This window comes from Camellia sinensis, chromosome 8 (genome assembly GCF_055761805.1).
Source record: "Camellia sinensis isolate YWXY chromosome 8, ASM5576180v1, whole genome shotgun sequence".
Classification (NCBI taxonomy): Eukaryota; Viridiplantae; Streptophyta; class Magnoliopsida; order Ericales; family Theaceae; genus Camellia; species Camellia sinensis.
Window position 1 is genome coordinate 122,579,396 of NC_138968.1, and position 23,250 is coordinate 122,602,645.

At 37.3% G+C, this 23,250-nt stretch overlaps 2 protein-coding genes and 1 pseudogene across 9 annotated transcripts; 2 read left to right on the forward strand and 1 right to left on the reverse strand.

The window, feature by feature from the left end:
• Positions 1–2,106: 2,106 nt before the first annotated feature.
• Positions 2,107–23,045, reverse strand: LOC114257501 (uncharacterized). 8 transcript variants are annotated; one of them, XM_082883285.1, is made up of 11 exons: positions 22,892–23,045; positions 22,609–22,754; positions 21,895–22,080; positions 19,276–21,047; positions 16,796–16,973; positions 16,584–16,690; positions 15,569–15,661; positions 15,380–15,479; positions 6,913–7,190; positions 6,523–6,666; positions 2,107–2,395 (listed from the first exon to the last, which is right to left on the reverse strand). In XM_082883285.1, exons 1-4 carry the CDS (start codon positions 22,898–22,900, stop codon positions 19,625–19,627), a joined length of 1,764 nt encoding a protein of 587 aa, XP_082739411.1. In that variant the 5' UTR covers positions 22,901–23,045; the 3' UTR covers positions 2,107–2,395; positions 6,523–6,666; positions 6,913–7,190; positions 15,380–15,479; positions 15,569–15,661; positions 16,584–16,690; positions 16,796–16,973; positions 19,276–19,624. The 8 variants fall into 8 exon arrangements, with proteins under 8 accessions (XP_082739411.1, XP_082739412.1, XP_082739414.1 ...); XM_082883286.1 differs by lacking the exon at positions 16,796–16,973; XM_082883288.1 differs by lacking the exon at positions 6,523–6,666 and having other exon boundaries at positions 2,107–2,442.
• On the forward strand, positions 5,067–5,697 carry LOC145798023 (non-specific phospholipase C6 pseudogene; annotated as a pseudogene).
• Positions 9,710–10,864, forward strand: LOC145798024 (uncharacterized). Its single transcript, XM_082885469.1, has one exon. It carries the CDS (start codon positions 9,710–9,712, stop codon positions 10,862–10,864), a length of 1,155 nt encoding a protein of 384 aa, XP_082741595.1.
• Positions 23,046–23,250: the final 205 nt, after the last annotated feature.

Sequence of the window (23,250 nt, forward strand, 5' to 3'; positions counted from 1 at the left end):
TTACCTAATTGAAAAGAGTCAGCCAAGTTAAAATCCAATTTGATTGACAAAAAGATTACTTCAAAATGTAAACTATTTTAAACCCTACAAATAAGCACTTCAAATTTTTTTTGTTTATTAATTTAAAGGATAAATTACAAATACACTCCTTATATTTGCTTAAAATATAGATTGTCCTATATTATTCTGAAAATTAGATCACGCCCTTCAAGTTTTTAATTGCATAACAAATGACCTATTTTATTAATAAATCATCAAGTCAATTAACTATTTTTAATGACATTAAAAATATATTTCAATTCATAATTCAGGTAATTTTATAATTGTATAAGAGAGGTTAGAAATTTCATTTTTTCTATTAATTCTTTTAAATATTTTTTTTTTTTAGAAGACAATATTTATAATTTCTATAACTACAAGGGCATGTGCTATCTTTTTTTTAGAGTAAAATTATAAATTTATTAAACTCGGTGAGTTAAATTCAATCAATTCAGTGATTATCTTTTGTCAAAAACACTAATGACATTTTCAATTAGCCGAAATTAACACAAAATTTTAAATTAAAGGTCAAAATTGAACTAATTGAAAGTGGAGGGACCAAAATGACTCAAGAAAAAAAAATGTAGAGACTACCATGTAATTTATCATTTTAAAAAAGTCACTAATTGTCAATTTTTAGTGACAAATTTAATTAAGTCGCTAATTATTAATTTTTAGAACTTTTTGGTCTATACAAATATTTGTTGGACTTAATAATTATTGGGTAGTCCAGGAGTATGAGAGAATATAATAAATAGTAATTGATAAGAAAATGTGAACACGTAGCCCTCCAAAACTATTGTATAATTTTCCCTTAATGGTGTCCTTGTAAGAGAACCTGTGAGTAATTAACTCAATTAAAGAACCTATAACCAAACATGGCCTCTTAACTCACTTGAAGCCCATATGTCAAATTCACAATGAAAAAAAAAAAGTGATGGGTTAGGGCTAAATTAACCCCAAACCCAACCCAATCCAATGTATAGAACCCAAAAAACAATAATATATCAATTTGATATGTGGACTCAAAGTACTAGAGCAAAACAACCATGCTAGAGATAGCCAAAAAAAAAATTTGTCAAATATTTCATATGTGTGTAAGGTATATATGGGGTCTATATGATATGGATCTCACACCTATATAAGGTATTTTAGTAAAAAATTTAGATCTCTTCAAAACAAAATACAAGTTAATATCATCAACTTTTGTTTCACTTTTACAATGAATCTAATTATTTGATATGTAATTGGAAAAGTTTTACATCGACCTTAGTTTTATTTTTTGATCACAATAAATCCCTCCAAAGCCAAGTTACATTGTATTCACTCCTGCAAGATAAATCGTGAATACTAGCAACTAGTCACAAAGTCACAAATATTATGTAGTCAAGGTGTTAGTTAAGGGTTATTTTAGGTATGATTTATTTTTTTATTTTTTTATTTATTATAAAAAGATACACTACAAGAAATCAATTTTTTAAGGATAAATTTATTTTGTACCTAAAAATGTAATATTTGTTGGGAAAAACTTTAGCCAACTAATTTCCTCCATCGCAAAATTTGTCCTAAATGACCCGTCCAGAAAAATCAAAAAATGACTTTTAGAGATAATTTTGCATTTGTCGCTATAAATAAACTTTTAGAGACAAAAATATGTGATTGCAAAAAGTTCTAATTTTGAGACAACCAAAATTTGTCTCTAAAAGTCTAATTATAGTCAAAAGTTTAGTTTTTGAGACAAATGAAAGTAGTCTCTAAAAGTTTTAGTTTTTAAGACAAATGAAAATGGTATGTAAAGGCTATAATTTTTTTGAGACAACTAAAATTGGTCTCTAAAAGTTTTTTTTTTTTGGCTTTTTTTGGCTTTTTGATTTTATAACAATTACTCTAAAAATACTAGTATGAACATCAACGTATATTCCTTTCTTGATTTCTCAACAACCAAACATAAAATATCAAACATATCACCAGACCATATGTTAGTCTCTAAATTAAAATTCAATTACACGAGAAAAAAAAAAAAAAAAATGTTCGTCACATTCAAAGAGGCTTAATCAAAAGATATTTCAATAACAAACAAATGCCATGCTCTGACTCATTAGTATGTAATATCTTGATTGCATATCATAAAATGATAGAGATTTCAAAAGTATCATTTTCAATTTATAGGGTTAGTGCCATAAGCATTGTTTGTAGCATTCAACTATTCAATGAACATATTGTGATTGGAGTTATATCTACCTATATAACAAAACAACTCAACTTATCACATCTTCTTTTCAATGGCTTCGTTGAAATGGCATTCAAAATCTAGCAGAGAGCTCACAAGCTTCAAATCGATGCAAGCTTGCACGACCTGCATAGAATAGGCCAAACTCTCAAATAGATTACCAATTGTAGTATCTGTAGCAATCACACATAAATCTTAGTACACAAAGCCGTCCAAAATTCACTATCAATATTCAAGAGTTAACAGAGATTAAACTAAATCAACTTGCTACAAAAATTTAAAAATAATTACTCCAAGATAGACAAAAATTTAAAAATAATTACTCCAAGATAGACACAGTTTACATCAATGTTGTGAAAACAAGATGATGAATGGTTACCTTGCATGGTTCATAGTTGAGCTCAACATTGTGTTAAAATAACTGATGTATTATTATTGATTGTTGCTTTGATGTATTACAAGATTGTTATATTACAATTCCTATACAATCTATATATAGAAGAAAATGTGGTAGTAGGTGTAGTGGAGGTGGTGAAGTGGAGTGTGTGGTGAAGTGGAGGTAGGTGAAGTGGAGTGTGTAGTGGAGTAGGTGAAGGTAAAGATGGGAAATTCTAACAGCCCCCCGCAAACTCAAGGAGGAGAGAAACTAACCAACTTGAGTTTGGAGAGAGTAACAAAACAAGAAAATACATAAAAATAAAAAAGGATAGGAGACACTGTATGGTCGTGTCAGACCGTTGGTGAAGACACTGTATGGGGTGTCATAACGTTGTAGAGGACACTGTATGGTGGTGTCAGACCGATGTAGAAGACAGTTTATGGGGTCATGTCGGACCGTTGTAGAAGACAGTTTATGGGGTCATGTCGGACCGTTGTAGAAGACAGTTTATGGGGTCATGTCGGACCGTTTGTAGAAGACAGTTTATGGGGTCATGTCGGACCGGTGTAGAAGACAGTTTATGGGGTCATGTCGGACCGTTGTAGAAGACAATGTTGTGACAGTTTACGGAGTCTTGCTGGACCCTTGTAGAAACTAACCGGAATCAATGTCGGGACAGTTTACAGAGTCTTGTCGGACCCATAAAGGAGCTAACCGGAATCAATGTCGGGACAGTTTACAGAGTCTTGTCGGACCCATAAAAAATCGCATCCTCAAAAGGTGCGCTCAATTTTTCAAAAGGCGTGCCATCAAAAGGCGTGCCATCAAAAGACGTGTCCACTTTATCAAAAGATGTGCCATGAAAAGGCGTGCCAGTTTGTCGGGCGGCAAGAGGCGCGCGATGCGCGTGGCTGGCCCTGGCTATTTAAAACAAGGTTGAGGCGAAGGCTGTGCATACGAGTCTGAAACCTCTGAACGCTCGGAGAGCTTGTCTCTGCAAATCTTGAAACACCCGGAAACCAACCCTTCTCTGAAACACTTAGCAACTCAAAAACATGGCCTCTTCTTCCCGTCCAGTTACCCAGAACCTGCTCACGCTCTTTCCAGAACTGAACGAGCCCACAAGAGAAATAACTGGTGCGGTGGCCAGGGAACCGCAACCAAACACCTCTGGTTTTGCTCCATTGAACTTTCCGATGCGGTCGGTGGAGCAAAAAATGGCGATGCAAACTGATATTGAGGCTAATCAGTATACTCTGAAGTCATGCGTGGAAACCATGACGGCGGTCACAAATTTGTCGAACCGGCTGCAGAGTAGGACAAATGAAGTGCAGCATTTAAACTCCCAGCTGGCTCTGCTCCAACGCATGTATAAGGATGCGCGAGCAGAGATAAGCGTGCTAAGGGCAGAAAACAAGGAGCTGAAGCGGAAGGCAACCGTGATGTTCCGATTTGGACGTCCGCCATATGCTGCAGTGGAGGAGTATGGGGGATTGAACGTGCTCGGTGGACAAGGAAACACGGAGGCAACACCGGCAAGGGCCGTTCAGGACGGCGGCAAGAAGAAGAGACCTGCAGTAGAGTAGAGAAGAGGAAAGAAAAAACCCACTGTGGGTGTGGTTGTTTTGTGTGTGTGTGTGTTTTTTTTTTTTTTTTTTTTTTTTTTTTTTTTTTTTTTTTGCTGTAAAATTGGGATCGGGGTTGATCCTAGTGTAAAAATGTGATCGGGTTGAAAATCGAGGTGGTGAATGGAATGTGGAATTTTTTTTTTTTTTTTTTTATTTAAATATATATATATATATATATATATATATATGAAAAACGAAAAGAATAAAGAAGGGAATAAGAAGAAGAAAAAGAAAAGAACTTGGCAAAAGACTGAAAGACATGGCATGTGGGCGTCATGATAAGAAAAGGCAAAAGAAAGAAAAACAGAAAAGGAAAAAATTCAAATAAGAGTGGAGACAGGTTGGGTGGTATGTGGTGAAGGAAAAAAGTAAAGTGAGAGAGAGAAAAGCTGTCTGAGAGAGAGAGAGTGGGTGATAACATGGCCGAAAAAAAAAAACATCACGAATATCAACAAGTGTACCACTGAAAGGGCGTGGGTTCATATCCCACTCTCAACACCAGAGAATTAATTATTTATCACAGCAGCTTTTGATAACATCCAGGCCAATCTGAGTTGGATCCGTGTGTAAATGGAGAGAGAACAGCATGTGTAAATATGGGACTTTGTTGTTTGAGAGAGAGAGAGACCGTGGGTTTGGTCTCACCAAAAATCAGAAATATAGAGAGAGAGAAGAGGCAAAGAGAGAGAGAAGTTCAGGATGTGCATCCCGTACAGGTCGGCGGCGCTTGCGGAGGCGATCGCGGCGGTGTCGCGGAGGTTGTTGGTGGCGTGGTCGGCGTTGGATGACGATGGTGATGTACCCCGTGCCACTGCACCTCCGTGATAAGGATTACTTCCACCTTGATTTCTACCTCGCGGCGGTGATGGTCGAGGCCGATGAAGTCTCAGCGGTGCGGTGGTGGCTCGGCAGTGAGCAGTCACGGCTGGAAGCAGTGGCGAGGCTTCCGGTGACAGACAGGAGGTGCGTAGGCCGTGCGAGCTCGCTGATCGAGCGCAAGGGGCAGAGCCGCGTCTAGCTGTCGTAGAGGCCGTCGGATAAGATGGTGGAGCCGAGGAGGGCCAGTTTCAACTAAAGACCAAGACCACCCTCAAACTCAATCCATCTGTTTCAAAGATGATGCTGAGTTTGTGGATCCGGATCCGGGTCACTCATTTGAAGCTGGTGAACAACAGGTATTTGGGTCTGGTCCCATCCCTTCAATGACTGGCTTTGTAGAACAAGCTCTTTCCATGTCTCAGAACCTCACTGAAACTAACTTGTCGGTGATCGAGCCGAGATACTTTGACATAAAGGGACTGCCTGCAAATGATGATCATCCATCACATGATGTTGCTAATGGGCAGAAGCTAGTGAAGGAGGTTTATGAGACACTGAGAGCTAGTCCTCAGTGGAATGAGACACTATTGGTTATTACTTAAGATGAGCATGGTGTGTTGGGTCTGTTGGACATAAAACCAGCAAGAGAGAGGAAGCTTGTATTAGTTGGAAGATGAGAGGTCCGGCGGGCGGCCAAGGCGAGGCTGCCGCCCGCCGGTGAAGCGAAAATATGAGGTTCTTAACAAGGCTCTGATACCATGTTAAAATAACTGATGTATTATTATTGATTGTTGCTTTGATGTATTACAAGATTGTTATATTACAATTCCTATACAATCTATATATAGAAGAAAATGTGGTAGTAGGTGTAGTGGAGGTGGTGAAGTGGAGTGTGTGGTGAAGTGGAGGTAGGTGAAGTGGAGTGTGTAGTGGAGTAGGTGAAGGTAAAGATGGGAAATTCTAACACATTGTTTAATTTGCTTCCATTCAACATTGGTCTCTTGACTCTCACTAAGTTATGTTTAACAATTTGCCCCAACAGTGTAATGTCTTGAAAGTTCACTTTGTCATTTTTTATATTAGTGTGGGTTTAACATAAAGTGAAAGAAACAATAATAATTTTCATCACCAATTTAGCGCTATGAAAGGTCAGTGTCCCATATTTCAGATTATGCAAACTTGATCACAAATAGATTACTAGTATATAGAATAGAAGTTGCACAGGTAAACATCTCAAAATGAACAATTATGCATCTTATCTTCCTGATTTCTCAATTTGTTTTATATAATTCATAGTCAATCATAAGAAATTAAGCAAAAATAGAGGGTAGCACTCAAGATAAGATGACAAGGCAAACCTACATGTTTAATGTAACTTATTCAATACTGTTTTAAATATGAAGGAAAACCATGTTGATCTATCCTACCTGTTCTGTAGCTTTGTTCTTAAAAGGCCCATATAAAGCTGAGACGATCTTATAAGATTCAGCAATATGAGCTTCAAGATCAGCAATAGAAGGCATAAACACCGTATGATCATTTTCTCGATGCTTTATAGGACAAGGCTGGCCCTGATTTGATAAGCGAATGATATGCAGGAGAACATGAGCCAGTAATACAAGATAAATTCATCTTAAACACAATTATACCAAATTCCTGGCAGAATAACACCAAGAAACCAAAATCTCACATGGAAAGCTGCTTTCAATTAATCAAAATATTTATTTAATATGCTATTAGTTAAAATTGATCACAACTTGTATGTTTCTAATGTCGCAACACTATTCCAGGCTAATAACCATGCAAACATCATTTACCTGAAAAGGCATTGCAGGTATATCCGGTAGTCAGCGTGAACTCCTTCCTCATGGAAATGGAGAAGTGGATTATGAAGCAAAGCAAAAACTAAGCGAGGTAAAGGCTGCAGTTGTGGGCATTGCGAGAATGCGACATCAATGTGAGAAGTTGTTGAATTTCCATGCTCATACTAAACAACTTTACAAGCATCATTATACAGAGCTGTGAGGATTACAAGCCAATCATGTAACAACATCCTGCCTTCCCAAACTCCTTTCTCCAACGATGCTGATATGACCTGGAGAGTGAATGTTATGGTGAAGCAACAAGTTATTAGAATGTATAGAAGCATCACAAGCTAAGATTCTAAGCATTTGTTCTTGATAAACATTCATGCTTTCCAAAAAACTAAACCACTCTCTTATAATTTTGTCAGAGAAAGTTCAATCAAACCAAGGAACAAATGAAATAATAAAACCTGTAATCACTCAACCAAAAACTCAGTTAATCCATTGTAAAAAGACCACCTTCCATAGAATTGACAAATCAGATAATCAATTGTTAAATAATGAACTTAATATTCTACACAAATTTTTTGATAAACATTTATGCTTTCCAAGGAATAAACCTCTCATTTTGTCAGAGAAAGTTCTCTCAAACCATGGAACAAATAACATAATAAACTTGTAATCAGTTAACTAAAACCTCATCTAATCCACTGCAAAAAGGTAGCCTTCCATTCCATGAACTGATTGAGGAATCAGATAAGGCTATATGCAAAGAACCTGTTTGCATAGTGTCTTTTACAGTTTACACTTGTCACTTCAGAAGTTGAGATTAAGTTGATGTTTTTCAGTCTTCAATTATCAGAAAAAGTGTTTCACTTTACACTCGCCACGACCACTCTCTCTAACGGCTATGTTGGCCTCTGGAGCTTCCCTACCAAAAGCATCTGAAATCTCATCGGAAGAGGAGGATCATCTCATCCGTAGTACTAAGAAAGTGAAAGAAATGGAGCATATGGCCCCTGACGAACACATGCTGGATCCTTCCCCCATTGTTTCGAGTAGCAATTTAGGGGAAACTGCTGGTAAAGACACCGCTGATGTCAGAGAAGACGGAAAACCTAGATCTTTCAAACAAGTGCTACTCAATGCTCGACAAAATGAAAAAGCGTTTGATAGTGACCTTGAGAACCTCTCCTCTGATGATGACCTCTTGAGCGATGGTGAAGGGGATGAGGAAATCGAAATTCAAGAAGAGTGGGAACAGATGAACCCCGATATCCCTAAGGTAACGTTCCCAAGAACCTTGATTCGAAAAATCAGGCGACCATGGAAGGATTGCCTCATCGTGAGGCTTTTGAGCAGAAATATAGGGTTCAAGGTACTTAGTAACAGAGTTCGAAACCTGTGGGGTCTCCAAGGAGATTTCGAGGTGGTGGATCTGGGATTGGGGTTCTTCTTGTTTAAATTTGAAATGAAGCAAGACTATGGGAAAGTGGTCTCTGAAGGCCCTCGGATTTAACTGGATCATTACCTTACTGTACGCAAATGGGAAGCAGATTTCAAACCATCTGCAGCACAAGAAAGCTCAACAGCAGTTTGGGTGCGCTTTCCCCAACTTCCAATCGAGTACTATAATGAGAAAGTGCTCTTCCAAATTGCTAAACTCATGGGCAAACCACTGAAAGTTGATCTAAACACCGCTACATCGACCAGAGGTTGCTATGCTCGAGTTTGTGTGGAAATCGATCTAAGCCAACCTTTGAAGTCAAAATTTGCAATTGGTAAGTATATTTACACTATTGAATATGAACATCTTCATTTATTTTGTTCCTCGTGGCAGGGTTGGACATCGAGCTGATGTATGTAAACTCTCTCCGACGACGGCAACAACTGGTCAGACAAGGATTCCGGTGACACACGAGGGAGACAACACCCAATCCAACATGCAAACTAACGGGCTGGAGGCTCAACACAATGATAAGAGATCTACTGGGTCTGATACTGGTAATGGGTCAACTAAATTTGGGCCATGGATGCTAGTAGCTAGGAAACCCAATAAAAATATACAAGGAAGAAAGCCCATTACAGGAGCTGGGCCAAAGGGCAGTAACCGATTTGGGCCACTTGTAGAAGACACAAACTCTGGAGGTATGGAAGGTCAAATGGGTGGTTTCAGGTATACTCAAGGGTTACCCAACAGAAGAGTTCAAGAAAGTCAAGGTCAAAATTCACAAAAAAATTTAGGCCCAGCCCAAGCAACTTACCAGCCCACTACTGTCTCAGATTCATCCAACATAGAAAAGGTTGTAATGCTAGCAGATTCCACTAGTGCTAAGCAGGTCAGTGAAGACAGCTGGTGGGATAGACAATGCAGGGACCTGCTCCTCTGCAAAGCCTGATGCCATGGAGATCTCCAAATCTCCGACTTCTATTCCTACTCTGGGACAGCACCCCTACTCTTCACAGCCTAATCCTAATCCCTCTTTTGCCTCATCTCAACCCCAACCCCTCTTTCCTTTCTTGACTAATCTGAAAGAAAAACCTCCTGACCCAATATCTCTTCATCCTCCTTCACTCTCCAATGGAGATCCCAGAGATTGTTCATCATCGGATGAACTACAATCATTTGAGCCTATCACTCGAACCCGAAAGAGAAGCAATTCACCTAGCCGCCATAGATTGGTGGATCGAGGGAGCTTGGCTACAAGTAGAACCGAACTGGAAGAATCTCACAGGGCACTTACAACACCTGGTGAGGCTGGCTCCGATGAGAGCAACAGTGGACGATTACCGCAGGGTTAACATCCTTATGGGTCAGCCGGACTACCAAACACCACCAGATTTTCCCAATAGGGAATCCATGAAGTTGCTTTTTTGGAATTGCCGGGGAGCCGGCAACAACACCTTCAAGAGAAATTTGACTGAAATCCTGAGGACTCACAAGCCTGCTATTTTAGTTCTTATGGAAACAAAAGTATCCTTGAGTTCCATGGGGATGTTTTTCAATAATCTGGGATTCACAGCCTCAACAAGTGTTGATCCTACAGGGAGGGCAGGAGGTATTTGGATTCTATGGGATACCCTAACAGTCAATGTCAGAGTGTCTCATGCAAACTATCAGGCTATTCATGCAACAGTTCACAAAGAAGACTATGAAGACTGGGTTTTATCAGCTGTCTATGCAAGCCCTTACTTGAGAAACAGGGACCAGCTTTGGGGTGATATGGAAGCAATGGCAGCGAACATGACAGCTCCTTGGCTAGTTGCGGGTGATTTTAATGACTTTGCTACTCAAGGCGAACGAAGAAGCTTCATACCTAACAGCAATGTGGGCAGAAATAACAAATTCTTGGAGCGGATTAGCAACTGTAACCTCATGGATTTGGGTTGTTCAGGCCCTGAACTTACATGGACGAATAACCACCAAGGAATGGCAAATACAAAGGAGCGGTTGGATCGTGCTCTTTGCAATTCTGCTTGGAGTTCTCTATTTCCTGGTTGCACTGTTCGAAATCTTCCACGAACCTACTCCGATCATTCTCCATTTGTCGTCTTTACTGAAGGTATGCATTCTTTCACCCCCTTTAATAAAGTTTTCCGTTTAGAAGCAGCTTGGATTACACACCCTGATTTCAGGAGTGTAGTCCAACAAGCTTGGAATAATTGTGATTCTCATTTACTTGATAAAGTCAATCACTTGATGTTAACTACTAAAATTTGGAATAAAGAGGTTTTTGGGAACATTTTCGCCAAAAAAAGTAGACTTCTTGCTCATATTGAAGGCATTCAAAAAGCCCAGGATGTTCGTTTCACCCACAACATGTTTTTGCTGGAAAAAGATCTGGTTAAAGAATATAATCAGGTGTTACACCAAGAAGAGATTTTATGGTTCCAAAAATCTAGAGTAAATTGGATTACTCAATGGGAGAGACACCAAGTTTTTTCACACGGCTACCATTGCTAAAAGGAGGAAAATTAGGATCAATATGCTCATCCAAGATGATGGTACCTGGATTTCTGAGGTTTCGGAGCTTCAAGCACATGTTCAAGACTACTTTATGAATCTTTTTAAGGGTGATAACACTGCTACAACTCCTAGAACTGTTGTTTTGGGGGCTAAAATCAAGGAGGTGGACAATCAGTTTCTTTCATTACCTATTTCTAACAAAGAAGTCTGGGAAGCTGTTAAGAGTAGCAAGGCATACAAAGCCCCTGGTCCGGATGGCATCCAAGCTGTCTTCTACCAGAAATTTTGGCACTTGGTAGGTACCTCTGTTTGTCAATTTGTGAAGAATTGTTTTGCTACTAACAAAGTCCCTGAGGAAGCAAATAAAACCCTCGTATCTCTTATTCCTAAGGTGGATAATCCTGATATTATTAAGAAATTCAGACCCATCAGCTTGTGCAATGTGAGCTACAAAATTGTCACTAAAATTTTGGTTAATAGGATCCGACCTCTTCTTGATAATCTTATCAGTCCTAATCAAAGTAGTTTTGTTCCAGGTAGATCAACAAATGATAACATCATTATTACCCAGGAGATTATCCATTCTCTCCGGCACAAGAAAGGGAAAATAGGCGGCATGGTGATTAAAATTGATTTAGAAAAAGCCTATGACAGAATCTCTTGGGCTTTCATTCGACAAACCCTTTGTGATCTTAACCTTAATAGTGGTTGGGTTGAGCTGATTATGAGTTGTGTCACTTCTGTTAACACGGCTATACTTTGGAATGGTCAAGCACTCCCTGACTTTCCCATGGGCAGAGGCCTTAGGCAGGGAGACCCACTTTCCCCCTATATATTTATTCCCTGCATGGAAAAACTTTCTAGTATGATCAATAGCAAAGTTAATGGTGGTGATTGGAAAGGTATCAAAGCTACTCGGAACTGTCTTCCCATTTCACATTTATTCTTCGCCGATGATCTACTACTCTTTGCTAAAGCTGATACAACTAGTTGTGAGGTGATTTTGGATGTTCTTCATGAATTTTGTGAACTCTTGGGCCAGAAAATTAATCCCCATAAGTCCAAAATTTTTGTTTACCAAAGCTAGAGAACTCAGCAATATAAGTGGTTTCCCACTTACTCAAAACCTTGGTCGCTATCTTGGTACACCAATTCTTCATGGCAGAGCCAGCAAAAATTATTTCCAATTTATCATTGAGAAATTGCACAAGAAATTGTCTGGTTGGAAAGCTAGTGTCCTATCTATGGCAGGTCGAGCCACCTTCATTCAGTGTGTCACTTCAACAATGCCTTCTTATGTGATGTCCACAGCTAAACTTCCAAATAACATTTGTGCAGATATTGATAAAATCAACAGAAATTTTCTGTGGGGAGATCATGGTAATGTCAAGAAAGTTCATCTTGTCAACTGGGATCAAGTTTGCAAACCTAAAGACAAAGGGGGATTGGGTATCCGTAAGGCTAAAAATAAATCTAGCTCTTCTTTCCAAACTTGGGGGGAGCCTTTTATATGGAAATGATACACTTTGGACTGACATGCTTAAAAGTAAGTATTTACAAAATCACAGCCTGTTCACTTGGCCTACCAAGCAGAGTAGCTCACATATTTGGAGAAGTATTGTTCATTCTAAAGATGTTCTTAGGAAAGGTACTAAGTGGACCATTGGGGATGGAGCTATAGTGTCACTTTGGAAAGATTGGTGGTGTGGCAATCAACCTCTGGTAGACACTTCTCCTGGAAATCACTGTGATGACACAACTATCAACGCCATTTTGATAGCAGCCTGAGTTGGAAACTTGGTAGCATTGAGAATTTTTTAACCCCTCAGGATATTACCAGCATTAAAAGTGTGTTCCCGCCTAGACTCACTAACTTACCTGATAAACCCTGCTGGGTAGGTACTTCCACTGGCTCTTTCACTTCTACCTCAACTTATGATTTAATCACTGAGGCTGGGAACCCTGAAGCAAGTTGGAAATGAATCTGGAAACTCAAGTTGCCCCAAAAACTTAAGGGGTTTTTCTGGCTCATTTTGCAAAATAAATTGCTTACAAATCAAATGAGGGTTGTTAGAAGACTCACGGAAAATGTTTTTTGTCCCCGTTGCAATATGCATTGCGAAGATCTACTCCATCTTTTTTGGGATTGTACTTATGCTAGGAACATTTGGAAGATTGTTAGAAATGATCAATGGCAAAGGGAGGCTGAATCTACTACCTTTGAGAATTGGATTGTATCCAATCTTAAGGATAACAAACAAGAATTTAGAGGCATCCCTTGGAAGACTTGGTTTGCTGCTCTGTTATGGCAAATCTAGAAGGATAGAAATAATAAAGTGTTTGCCAATTTGGATGGTAATGCTTCTCATAGCATTTTCCAAGCCTTCCAATATGCCTCTAATATTCATGAAGCTTTTATGTCTCCCCCTTGCCACTGATCACCCTGTCCCCAAACTAATTGCTTGGTTGCCTCCTTATGCAGGTAAACTAAAATTAAATACGGATGGCTGTGCCAAAGATGAACCAGGTCAAGCAGGCTTTGGTGGTCTGTTTCGAGATGAAAGAAGACAGTGGGTGTTAGGCTACACTAGAAAGCTGGAATCTGCTACTAGTCTAGAGGCAGAACTGTGGGCAATTTATCGAGGCCTGACCATTATTCTGGAGAAAGGTTGGAGAGACATCCAAGTAGAGACAGACTGTCAAGTGGCTGTGAACCAGATTTCCACCCCAAACGAACAACTTCAGCACTACCCATTTAGAGCTCTTCTCTTTGACATCAAGGCACTTCTCCAACGCACTGAATGTGCCATTGCACACATCTATCGTGAAGGGAACAAATGTGCTGATGAACTTGCCCGTTTAGGAGCTGCTCAAGCCGTGGACCTGGAGGTGTATGATGACCCTCCACAATCCCTTAGACCTTTACTTGTGGCTGATATGGTCGGGTATCGTGTATGAGAGGGTCTAGCCCTCTTTAGCTCTTTGTTTGTTTTTGATCTTTCTGTTATCATTTCCGAACCATCTAAAAAAAAATTATCAGAAAAAGCTTCTCAATTTTGCTTCTTTTAAATCTATTTCTCTTTTGTCCGAATGCAAAACTTTCTTAAAGAGTAGAAGCACCATAAGGTCAATGTGATAGAAATGCATCATTATTATGAAGAATTCTAATAATAGCATCACTTCACACCAAAATACCTTGGCAGCTCCAGTACTGCTAGGGATAATGTTAAAAGAGGCAGCTCTTTCACCTCTCAAGTCCTTCATTGATGGACCATCAACAGTCTTTTGTGTTGCTGAAAGGCATGAAATAATAAGATAAAAAAGTTCACTTTATCTCAAGAAAAAAGGACAATGAGTAGTACTCGCACGAGTAATTGAATGCACTGTGGTCATAAGGCCTTTGACAATGCCAAATTTGTCATTAATAACCTGTAGCAATTTATATGCAAGAAACGTAAGATAGGCATTCCAGTCCTTTGTTATGATATAAACTGAAACCAAGTACAAAGCAACATTCGCCAATGGAGCAAGACAGTTGGTAGTGCAACTAGCATTGGAAACAATATCAATATCTGATTTGTATTCCTTCTCATTGACACCCATAACAAATATTGGAGCATCCTTACTCGGAGCAGAAATGACAACCTTCTTTGCGCCACCCAAGTAATCAAACAAAAAATGGGGCAATACTGATTAACGTCAACAAACCAACAAAATAAATAAATAAAATTTGAAAAATGACCCTCAACACTGTCCAACTAAGCATAATATGCAAAGAACATTCAGATTTATGTGCGGGAGATTGCACCAGAACAAGTATTGGGGGTGTTTGGTAGGGCTTTTTTGAGCCAACTTATGACTTCTGGCTTTTAAAAAGTTATTTTGAATTGTTTGGTTAAACTTATTTCAAACAACTTCTGATTCTAACAACTTATTTTAAGTCAAAAAAGTTGATTCTGAGAAGCTGCTCACCCCTTGCTTCTGATTATCAGCTTCTACTGTGGACATGTTAATTTACGGTTATACTCTTAAATTTTTTTATTTTTTTTTTTCTAAAAATAGAAAAAGACCCAAATGGACTATAAAATATTATTATTATTTTTTATGAGAAATGTAGACAAATAGTGAATAATAAAAAATAAAAGTTAATTGAAAAAGCTACTTCACAGCTTATTTAACAAACATTACTCAGAAACTTAAATCTATAATCCAACAGTTATACCAAACAGATTAATAGCTTCTGATTAAAGTCATAATCTATAATCTGTTAAGCTATAATCTATAATATGTTTTAATAGCTACATCAAACAGCACCATTATATGAAGCCATTACAAGATTAGATTATGAATATAATAATAATAACTAAGGTCAATGTAGCCAAACATGAAAACAAATTCAACGTGTGCATGAGCCAAAATGCATCAATACAGATGAATTTCATCAACAATATCATTCAAGTATGTGTGCATGAGCCAAAATGCATATTAAGAGAGCAGCAAATTAAGGCAAACCTTCAAATGTGCAGCAGCTTTGTCCTTGTCAGTAAAAACTCCCATGGACTCAACAACATATTCAGCTCCAACCTCACCCCACAGAATCTCCTCTGGGTTTCTAAATAACAAGCAAAGAAATTATAATCAATAATCAGAGGATGTGATCTTTAAAAAATTGAAATATAAAGATAGAGAACCAGTTTATACCTTGAACCAAAGACAGCGACAGGTTTGTCACCAAAGAGAAGGGTCTTGGAATCCTTAACCTTAAGCTCATTCTTTTTCCATTGGTTGTGAACACTATCATATTTAAACATGTAGGTCCGTACAGCACAAAATCTAAATCAAGTTAACAAAAGATGGATATCCAATAATTGATTTCATGGCCTAATGGTGACTTGGGGCCACTGAAATGGTTACAATTCATTGTCCATGATAAAAAGAGAGAAAAATAAATAAATAAATAATTATGCATATTATATAGCTATGTGGAAATTAAAAGCTAGAGCAAAACAATTCATCTAGATAGTTTAATGCTAATTTGCTTAGGAAATTTTTTATGCATATTATATAGCTATGTGGAAATTAAAAGCTAGAGCAAAACAATTCATCTAGATAGTTTAATGCTAATTTGCTTAGGAATTTTCTTTGTCACGAAGTTTCTTCAAAACTCAAACAAAGGCAACCTCACACATTCTATTTCTATATACATGTGCTTGTTATGTATGTGGCATGAATTCTATTTGACTCTTCAATTTTGCATGATTAAAGTTCTCTCACAACATTTGATTAGACAAAAGCACATCCTAGGACGAAACTAAAAATTTCCAACAACACATAGCGTGGTTGGGCTAGTTCCATGAATTTACATATGCAAACATTATATATAGACATGAAATATACTCCATCCAAGCAAATAACATGAATACAACAAAATCACAGAAATTCTGAAACGAATACATAGTTTCAGATTACAAACATATCGTACTAATACACATCTCCAAAATAAGAATCATGGATCACATAAATCTATGATGATTAGTTCAGATCGAAACAACAATAGATCAGAAATTTGAATGGCGACTGATTGATGCGTTTCTTACACTAAATGCCGATCAAAATTTAAAAAAAAGAAAAAATAGCGAACAACGAGACATTCAGCGATCCATATAATCATGATGGGTATCATCATCAATAATGTGAGAGAAATGGTGATTTTTACCATGTAATCAGTAGTAATGAACAGATCGTTAACGGCGACGAGTTCAACGTTGTCGCTCTGAAGAGCGACTCTCACCACCAAACGGCCGATCCTTCTGAATCCTAAAACTACACAACACAACACAACACAAATAACTTCAGATCAAAATCGTATTGTGTTATGCCTAATGATTGAATGAAAATGTGATGAACAGATCAGATCAGATCACTTACTGTTGATTCTGATCTTTATTTTGCCCATGGTCTTTGCAAAAAAATTCTAAATGGATAAATCTTGATTTTAGATATTTAGGTAGATAGATCATTGGTAGTCCCAAACCCTTGAAAGGGATCAAAATTCCTTAAAAAGGCCTTGGAGCAAAAAATCAAACACAGGTGTCCATCTTCTCGACTACTCCCAAACAAAAAAGTGAAACATTATAAAATTATAAAAGCTTAGTTTACTGCATTAAACAAGCCAATAGACAGTTTTGCAAATTATGCAAAAGAGCTTTCCAATAATAATGGAAAAGCTTCGCTTAGCATCACTGTTAAGTTTGAGTTTGTTTCTCCAATCTGGAATTTAGGAATAATGCAAACTTTGATATGTTAAAATGCTTTCTATAACGATACACCAACAACCTTTCCCCACCCCCTCACCCTGACGTTTCCAACCGTTTAATCAAATGTATCTAAAATGTAGGTTCCAGAAGAGTGGGTGGAGACTATCAATTAATTATTGAAAACTTGATTTTGTAGTAATGTCAAAACTGGTCCAATCGGAATATGAGATGTGTCTAAATAGGGTGTTACCAACAGCCATCACATTTCTAAACAGACAGTTAGCAAATTTTCACATACAGATGCAACAATGTAATCAAAGATGGCCACAAGAATGTTGCCTGCCAAATGTTGAACACATTGACTCTTAATTAGTAGCAGAAGTATCTGTAAGGAAACATCAAGAACTATTTCACCTAGAGGCGTCTCTCAAGTTTGCCGAAATTAACAGAATCATCAAATCTTAGAATCATCAAATCTCAGCACCAAAATTAATACTACATTTCAAATCTCAGCACCAAAATTAACAAAATAACAAGTAGTAGTATTCGAACCAGCACATCATAAATCATCAAATCAACACCAAAATTAACAGAATCATCAAATCACAGCACCAAAATTAATACTACATTTCAGCGATCGTGTATTCGAACCAGCACATCATAAAATCAGCACAACGAAGTGAAATCATCAACACAAACATTACACCGACAAATAAGCATTTTCGAAGAATAAATACGAACAATAGATAAAAAACCAAATCTATGAGACTGAGGTCTGGTTTGGCATCCTAAAAAAAAGCCAAATAACCAAAAAATTACTAAAAAAGTTAAAAAATTATCACTATTCACAAATTAAAAATATAAAAAAATTAATTTACATAATATTTTAATACAAATCAACCAGTTGACGTGATTGGTACTGAACTGATGAAAGTGGGCTGTCAAAGGAAAAAAAAAAAAATTAGGTATATATATTCATTAAATTGAAGGGTAATGATAGGCCAGTGGGGGCCATCACGGTCTTGTTTTGATAATTTGAACCGTTTAATATGTAGAACTCGTCGAGTACTATATGCCTGTAAAAAATCACGTTGATCAGATATCGCTAACTACATGATCAAATCAACTTTGTATAAAAATTGGATGGTGTTATAGTTAACAGCTGACAAAAAACTAACACGATCATATAGCTATCGATATCCGATCACCGTGACTTTTTGCAAGCATATAGTACTCGACGAGTTCTACACATTGCACTAGAATGATTTTTAGGATTAAGATTTTCCGTTTTAGGTTCCTCCAGTCACTGCATTTGCATGCTAGCCTTGTCTGAGAAGGTTCAAATATACCAACTGCAAGTCTGAAATTGGTCAACAATGTGTCAAAGGCTCATGACTGGATAAACATGCCAGATTACAGTTATGCTGCACCATCAGCATCAACAGATCAGGTTTAAGACTTAACTGGAAGCATTGAACCAGTTGGGATTATACTTCAAAGGACAAAATTGAGCAGTGTCAAATTTAAATTCTGATAATGGTCCTAGAATGTGAAATTAGCATAACCCTAAAATGTGAGATTAGCATTCTGAAGAGAACAAGCAGGTATCCCTTTCCTTTGTCTTGCTAATTTGTAGTAAGCTTATATATTTTCTCAAAATAGATTTATTCATAGGAGAGGAAAATAAAATATGAATATTTTGGATTTCACAGGTGAGGAATAATCACTCCTCGAATATCTCAACAATCCCCCCCCCCCCCCCCCCCCAAAGCTAAACCACACCCCTCATATCTCTCCAAACTTAAGCTTTATCCCAAATCTACAAGTCATCCTAAGCGTTACCTCCGCAATACTGCAAAATTTCATCCTTCAAAACCTTAAATGCTTACACTATCCCACAATCTAATATACCTTGCTTCCAGTAAGCTGAATACTAATCTATTACATAAAAATTCAAATAACTTGTGGATCCAATCAATTAGCCTATTGCTAAACAAGGTATCTCAAGGTACAGATTCTTTAAACTTAATAATTTTTTCTTAAATTAAAATTATATACAAGCTAATATTTGCATTCAAGTCTATAATATATAATGTGAAAATAAAATACTCTGAAATGCTGAAATATAAATTGAAAATGGAAAGCACATACCTGCTATTAAACGAAACCACTGAAAAAGCAGAAAACTACCACCATCATAACTCTTGAAATTTAGGCCATGTTTTACAAACTCAATCAATTGAATCAGCTGAGGATACGACTGGGTTGGACTACCACTTGTGTGGCCTTCTCCCTCTGTGAAGAAACCACAAGCCTTTTCTGAAACCAGGGAGAACAGGACAAAGTAACAAGCATCAACTCAGCCTGAAGTTTTTCATAGAAATTCCTGAACAGTCCCTTAGATACAAGGTCAGCAACAACCATTCCATTATGAGGCATCATTTTCCAGAAGCTGACTATCATCACCGTCCATGCATTAATAATTGGCTAACGCAAATACTTATTTGTCCCTTCCAAGCCATATTTGATAAAGGTCAAATGCCTTGTTAAAATCTCTCATCTTGCAGTACTTTTTCATGAGTATTAGAAATGGAACATGATCAATGGGTAAACCAGACCTCTGTATCTTGGCAAAAAGTTTTTCAGCCTCCATTACTTTACCTCTCATACAATAACCTTTAATGAGCTCGGTATAAGTTATGATGTCTGGATCATAACCTGTCCTCAGTATTTCATCATGTAATTGGAGTGCAGAATGAATGTGTCCAACATAACAAGCAGCACCTAGCAACAGATTATAAGTGACCAAATCAGGAGAAAGACCATTTACGAGCATCTCCTTCTTTAGAGAATGAGCTTCAACAATTTTGCCTCGTTTTGTGTGTGCATGGATCAATGCATTGTAAGTAAAAACGTTGGGCAAGACACCAAATGCCACCATTTGATCTCTAATGGAGAGAGCATTTTGAATATCTCCACTTCTACCATAGCCATCAATTATAGAATTCCAGATGAGAGGCTCAGGTACAATCGAATTTTCTAACATAGAAACAAGAAACTCATTAGCCTCAATTACATGCCCCTGAATACAGAGGCCTTGAATGAGCATTTTGTATGAGATATGATCAGGAGCCACCCCCATTCTTGACATAACACTGTAGATATAACAAGCCTCATCAATCCTTCCTTCCTTACAAAGAGCACTTATAAGTGTATTGTAAGTGAAAACATCAGGAATAAGGCCACTCTTAAACATTTCAGATAAGTATCTATATGAAACTGTCATGTCTCGGCTCGAACAAAATCCATAAATAATAACATTATAGGAAATAACATCCATTTGGGTACCCCTTTGGAGCATCTCATCCCAAAAAGCAAGAGCCTGCACCGTATCTCCATTCTTGAAGTGACCATCCATGAGTATTGTAGAAGTGATTAAATTTGATCTTCCCTTGTCACAATTTTCATCTAATATTTCTTTAAGAAGCTTCCTAGCATCCTCCAATAGTCCTTTCTTGCAAAGTGCATGTACTAAAATGTTACAGGAAACTCTATTTGGCGTAACACCAGAATTCGCCATTGTAGAGAAAACATCGAGAGCTCTGTCCACATTATTAATTAGGCAATAACCCTTCATTAAAGTGTTATAGGTAGCACAGTTGGGACTAGTACCACAATATAACATCTCACTAACAAGCCAATTTGCCTTCTCCAATTCACCAGTTTTACAAAGTCCATTAAGAAGATAATTGTGTGTAAGCACATCTGGAATTACACCATTCCGAATCATCTTCTTCCTAAGCCATAGGGATGCTCCCAACTTACCTTCCAAACACAAAGCCCTAATAATGGCTACATGCTGAGTGTAACTGCCTTCAAAAGTGCGACTGCATAGGCCTATGTGTGCCCATGATATGCCTTCCCTACAAAGTTCATAGAAACTATTACGAGATGACATTCAAGAATTTAGAAACACTCTATTTAGTTTAGAGCAATTGTAAATTTACGAACTAAATAATTTCCTACAATGTATAGGCATAACGTAATCACACCAAATGACAAGGGTGAAGAACCTCTAAGTGTCCATGCTTGCAAATAAGAAAACCAAATGTATAAAACAACTAAAAATGGAACTGATTAGACAAAAGAAAAAGGCACGAGAGTAACCATAAAATGGAACATATCAAGCTTCAACATGTAGTTTTATCCTATACAAATTTAGTCGGTTGATTCAAAAATACATCAGAAGATTCAGAACTTTACGCATTTAAGACATGACAGAATAGCACCTGAGAGTGAGCTCTGCAATGAATTTTACTATTGTACTTTCCATAAATTGGCTCTGAATTGTGAAACACCAGGGGTGCATCAAAACATGATGTCAGGAAAAAAAATTCTCATCCCTATCAAAGCTTCAAAGCAAAAACTGAAGTGCAATCTATACAATCTATTCATATTGCATGCCACAAACTCAAAATTACCTTCTAACCAAACTAGGCAATTTAAGCAACAACAATAACTTCACATCCTAATCAAACTACAATATTAAGCAACAATAACTTCAAATACATAGACACTTGTGCAAGTTCAAACAACAACAATCTCAATAATGGATATAAATATTTTAAAACATATCAATTGAAAATTAGCACAAATGGAATTATTAAAATTAAGAGCTTCCGTAATATTTTCATCTTGTAATGGGAAGGACTATAATGTATAACTTTCCAATGAGCCACTTCAAAAATGATCTAAAATCAAAATCCTGACCTCATCGTCTTTAAACGCTCCAAACTATCTTTCAGCATTGTGTCCAATACATTGAAAACTGCCCACAAATCTCTTTTATCATTGCAATCCTTTCTTTGTGAGAACCAATCTTCATTCTGTTGCTGGCGCTGATCACCAACAGTCTCAATGATATCTTGAAGAGCACAAGGCAGTACTCCATTGCGCCTATACATATTCACAATGTGGGTTGTAATGCAAACTGCTAAAGATTTCATTGTAAAAAGGAAAAACAAAAAACAAACAAGAAAATTTACATGTACATACCTAGATACACACATATAATTTGTGAGATGACACAAATATACGTAAGAGTTAATTATTAAAAGAAATGTAAGGCCAACTCCAGCCCTTTTGAGTAACACTGTGTTTAGTTGAACGATTTGGAAAGGGAAAGGCAAAAGTGTGTGAAACTAGTGAAATGTAGCTATATTTTATTTACATTTCACCTCCATTTTCCTTTTTCCTTCCCAAATCCCTTAACCAAAACCAATCACGGCATAAAAGATTTATTTGATAGAAAGTGCTCCAATAGACAAACTCAGCTATAAGCAGGAAGCACTCAAAATTTAAATTTGATACAGATTTGGGTGAAAAAAACATGGGTAAAACTCAATTTGGTATAAGTTTAAATCAAGAATGAGCCATTTTTACCCAAATTTAAATTTTAAAAAAAAAATCAATAAAATTAGATACCTTTGATCGAAAAAATCAATGTTGGATTTGCCACAGAAAATGTCAGCAAAGGACCGAGCGATACAGTCCTTGATGGAGTCTAGGGTTAGGATGCTGCCTTTGAAGAGTCGAAGAAGAAAATGGGATTCTTCAGTTGCTATTAGGAGCTGAAAATTCAAAGACATTCGCACCAAATAATCAAAATATCAAAAAAAATAAATCTGCAACAATATAGGCACAAACGTAGATGTAGATGCATATACACACGCATGTCTGTAGAGAGAGAGAGAGAGAGAGAGAGTACTGTTTGCATTTTCTGTACGAATAGAGAAGCTATGTCGCCGAAAACAGGTGAGTTCGCCGCCAACTGTGAGCCGACGACGCGACCGTGCGGAGAGTGGAGGAAGGGGTGCGAAGAAGATGTGACCAACGATTCAAGCACCGTTATATTCGAGTCCGGATCCTCTCCTTCTACACTTCTCAATTGGTTTGGGCTCGGACCGGCCCACTGAATTGCAATTTTAAATAGAATCAATTTATTTTTTGAACATGAGCTTACAATTTTGGAGCAATGATATTTGATTTTATTTTCCAATCTCTTTACATATTTGCTAAAAAAAAGTTAGTGAATTGAAAGACTATTCAGTATGTTTGGTTTTAATT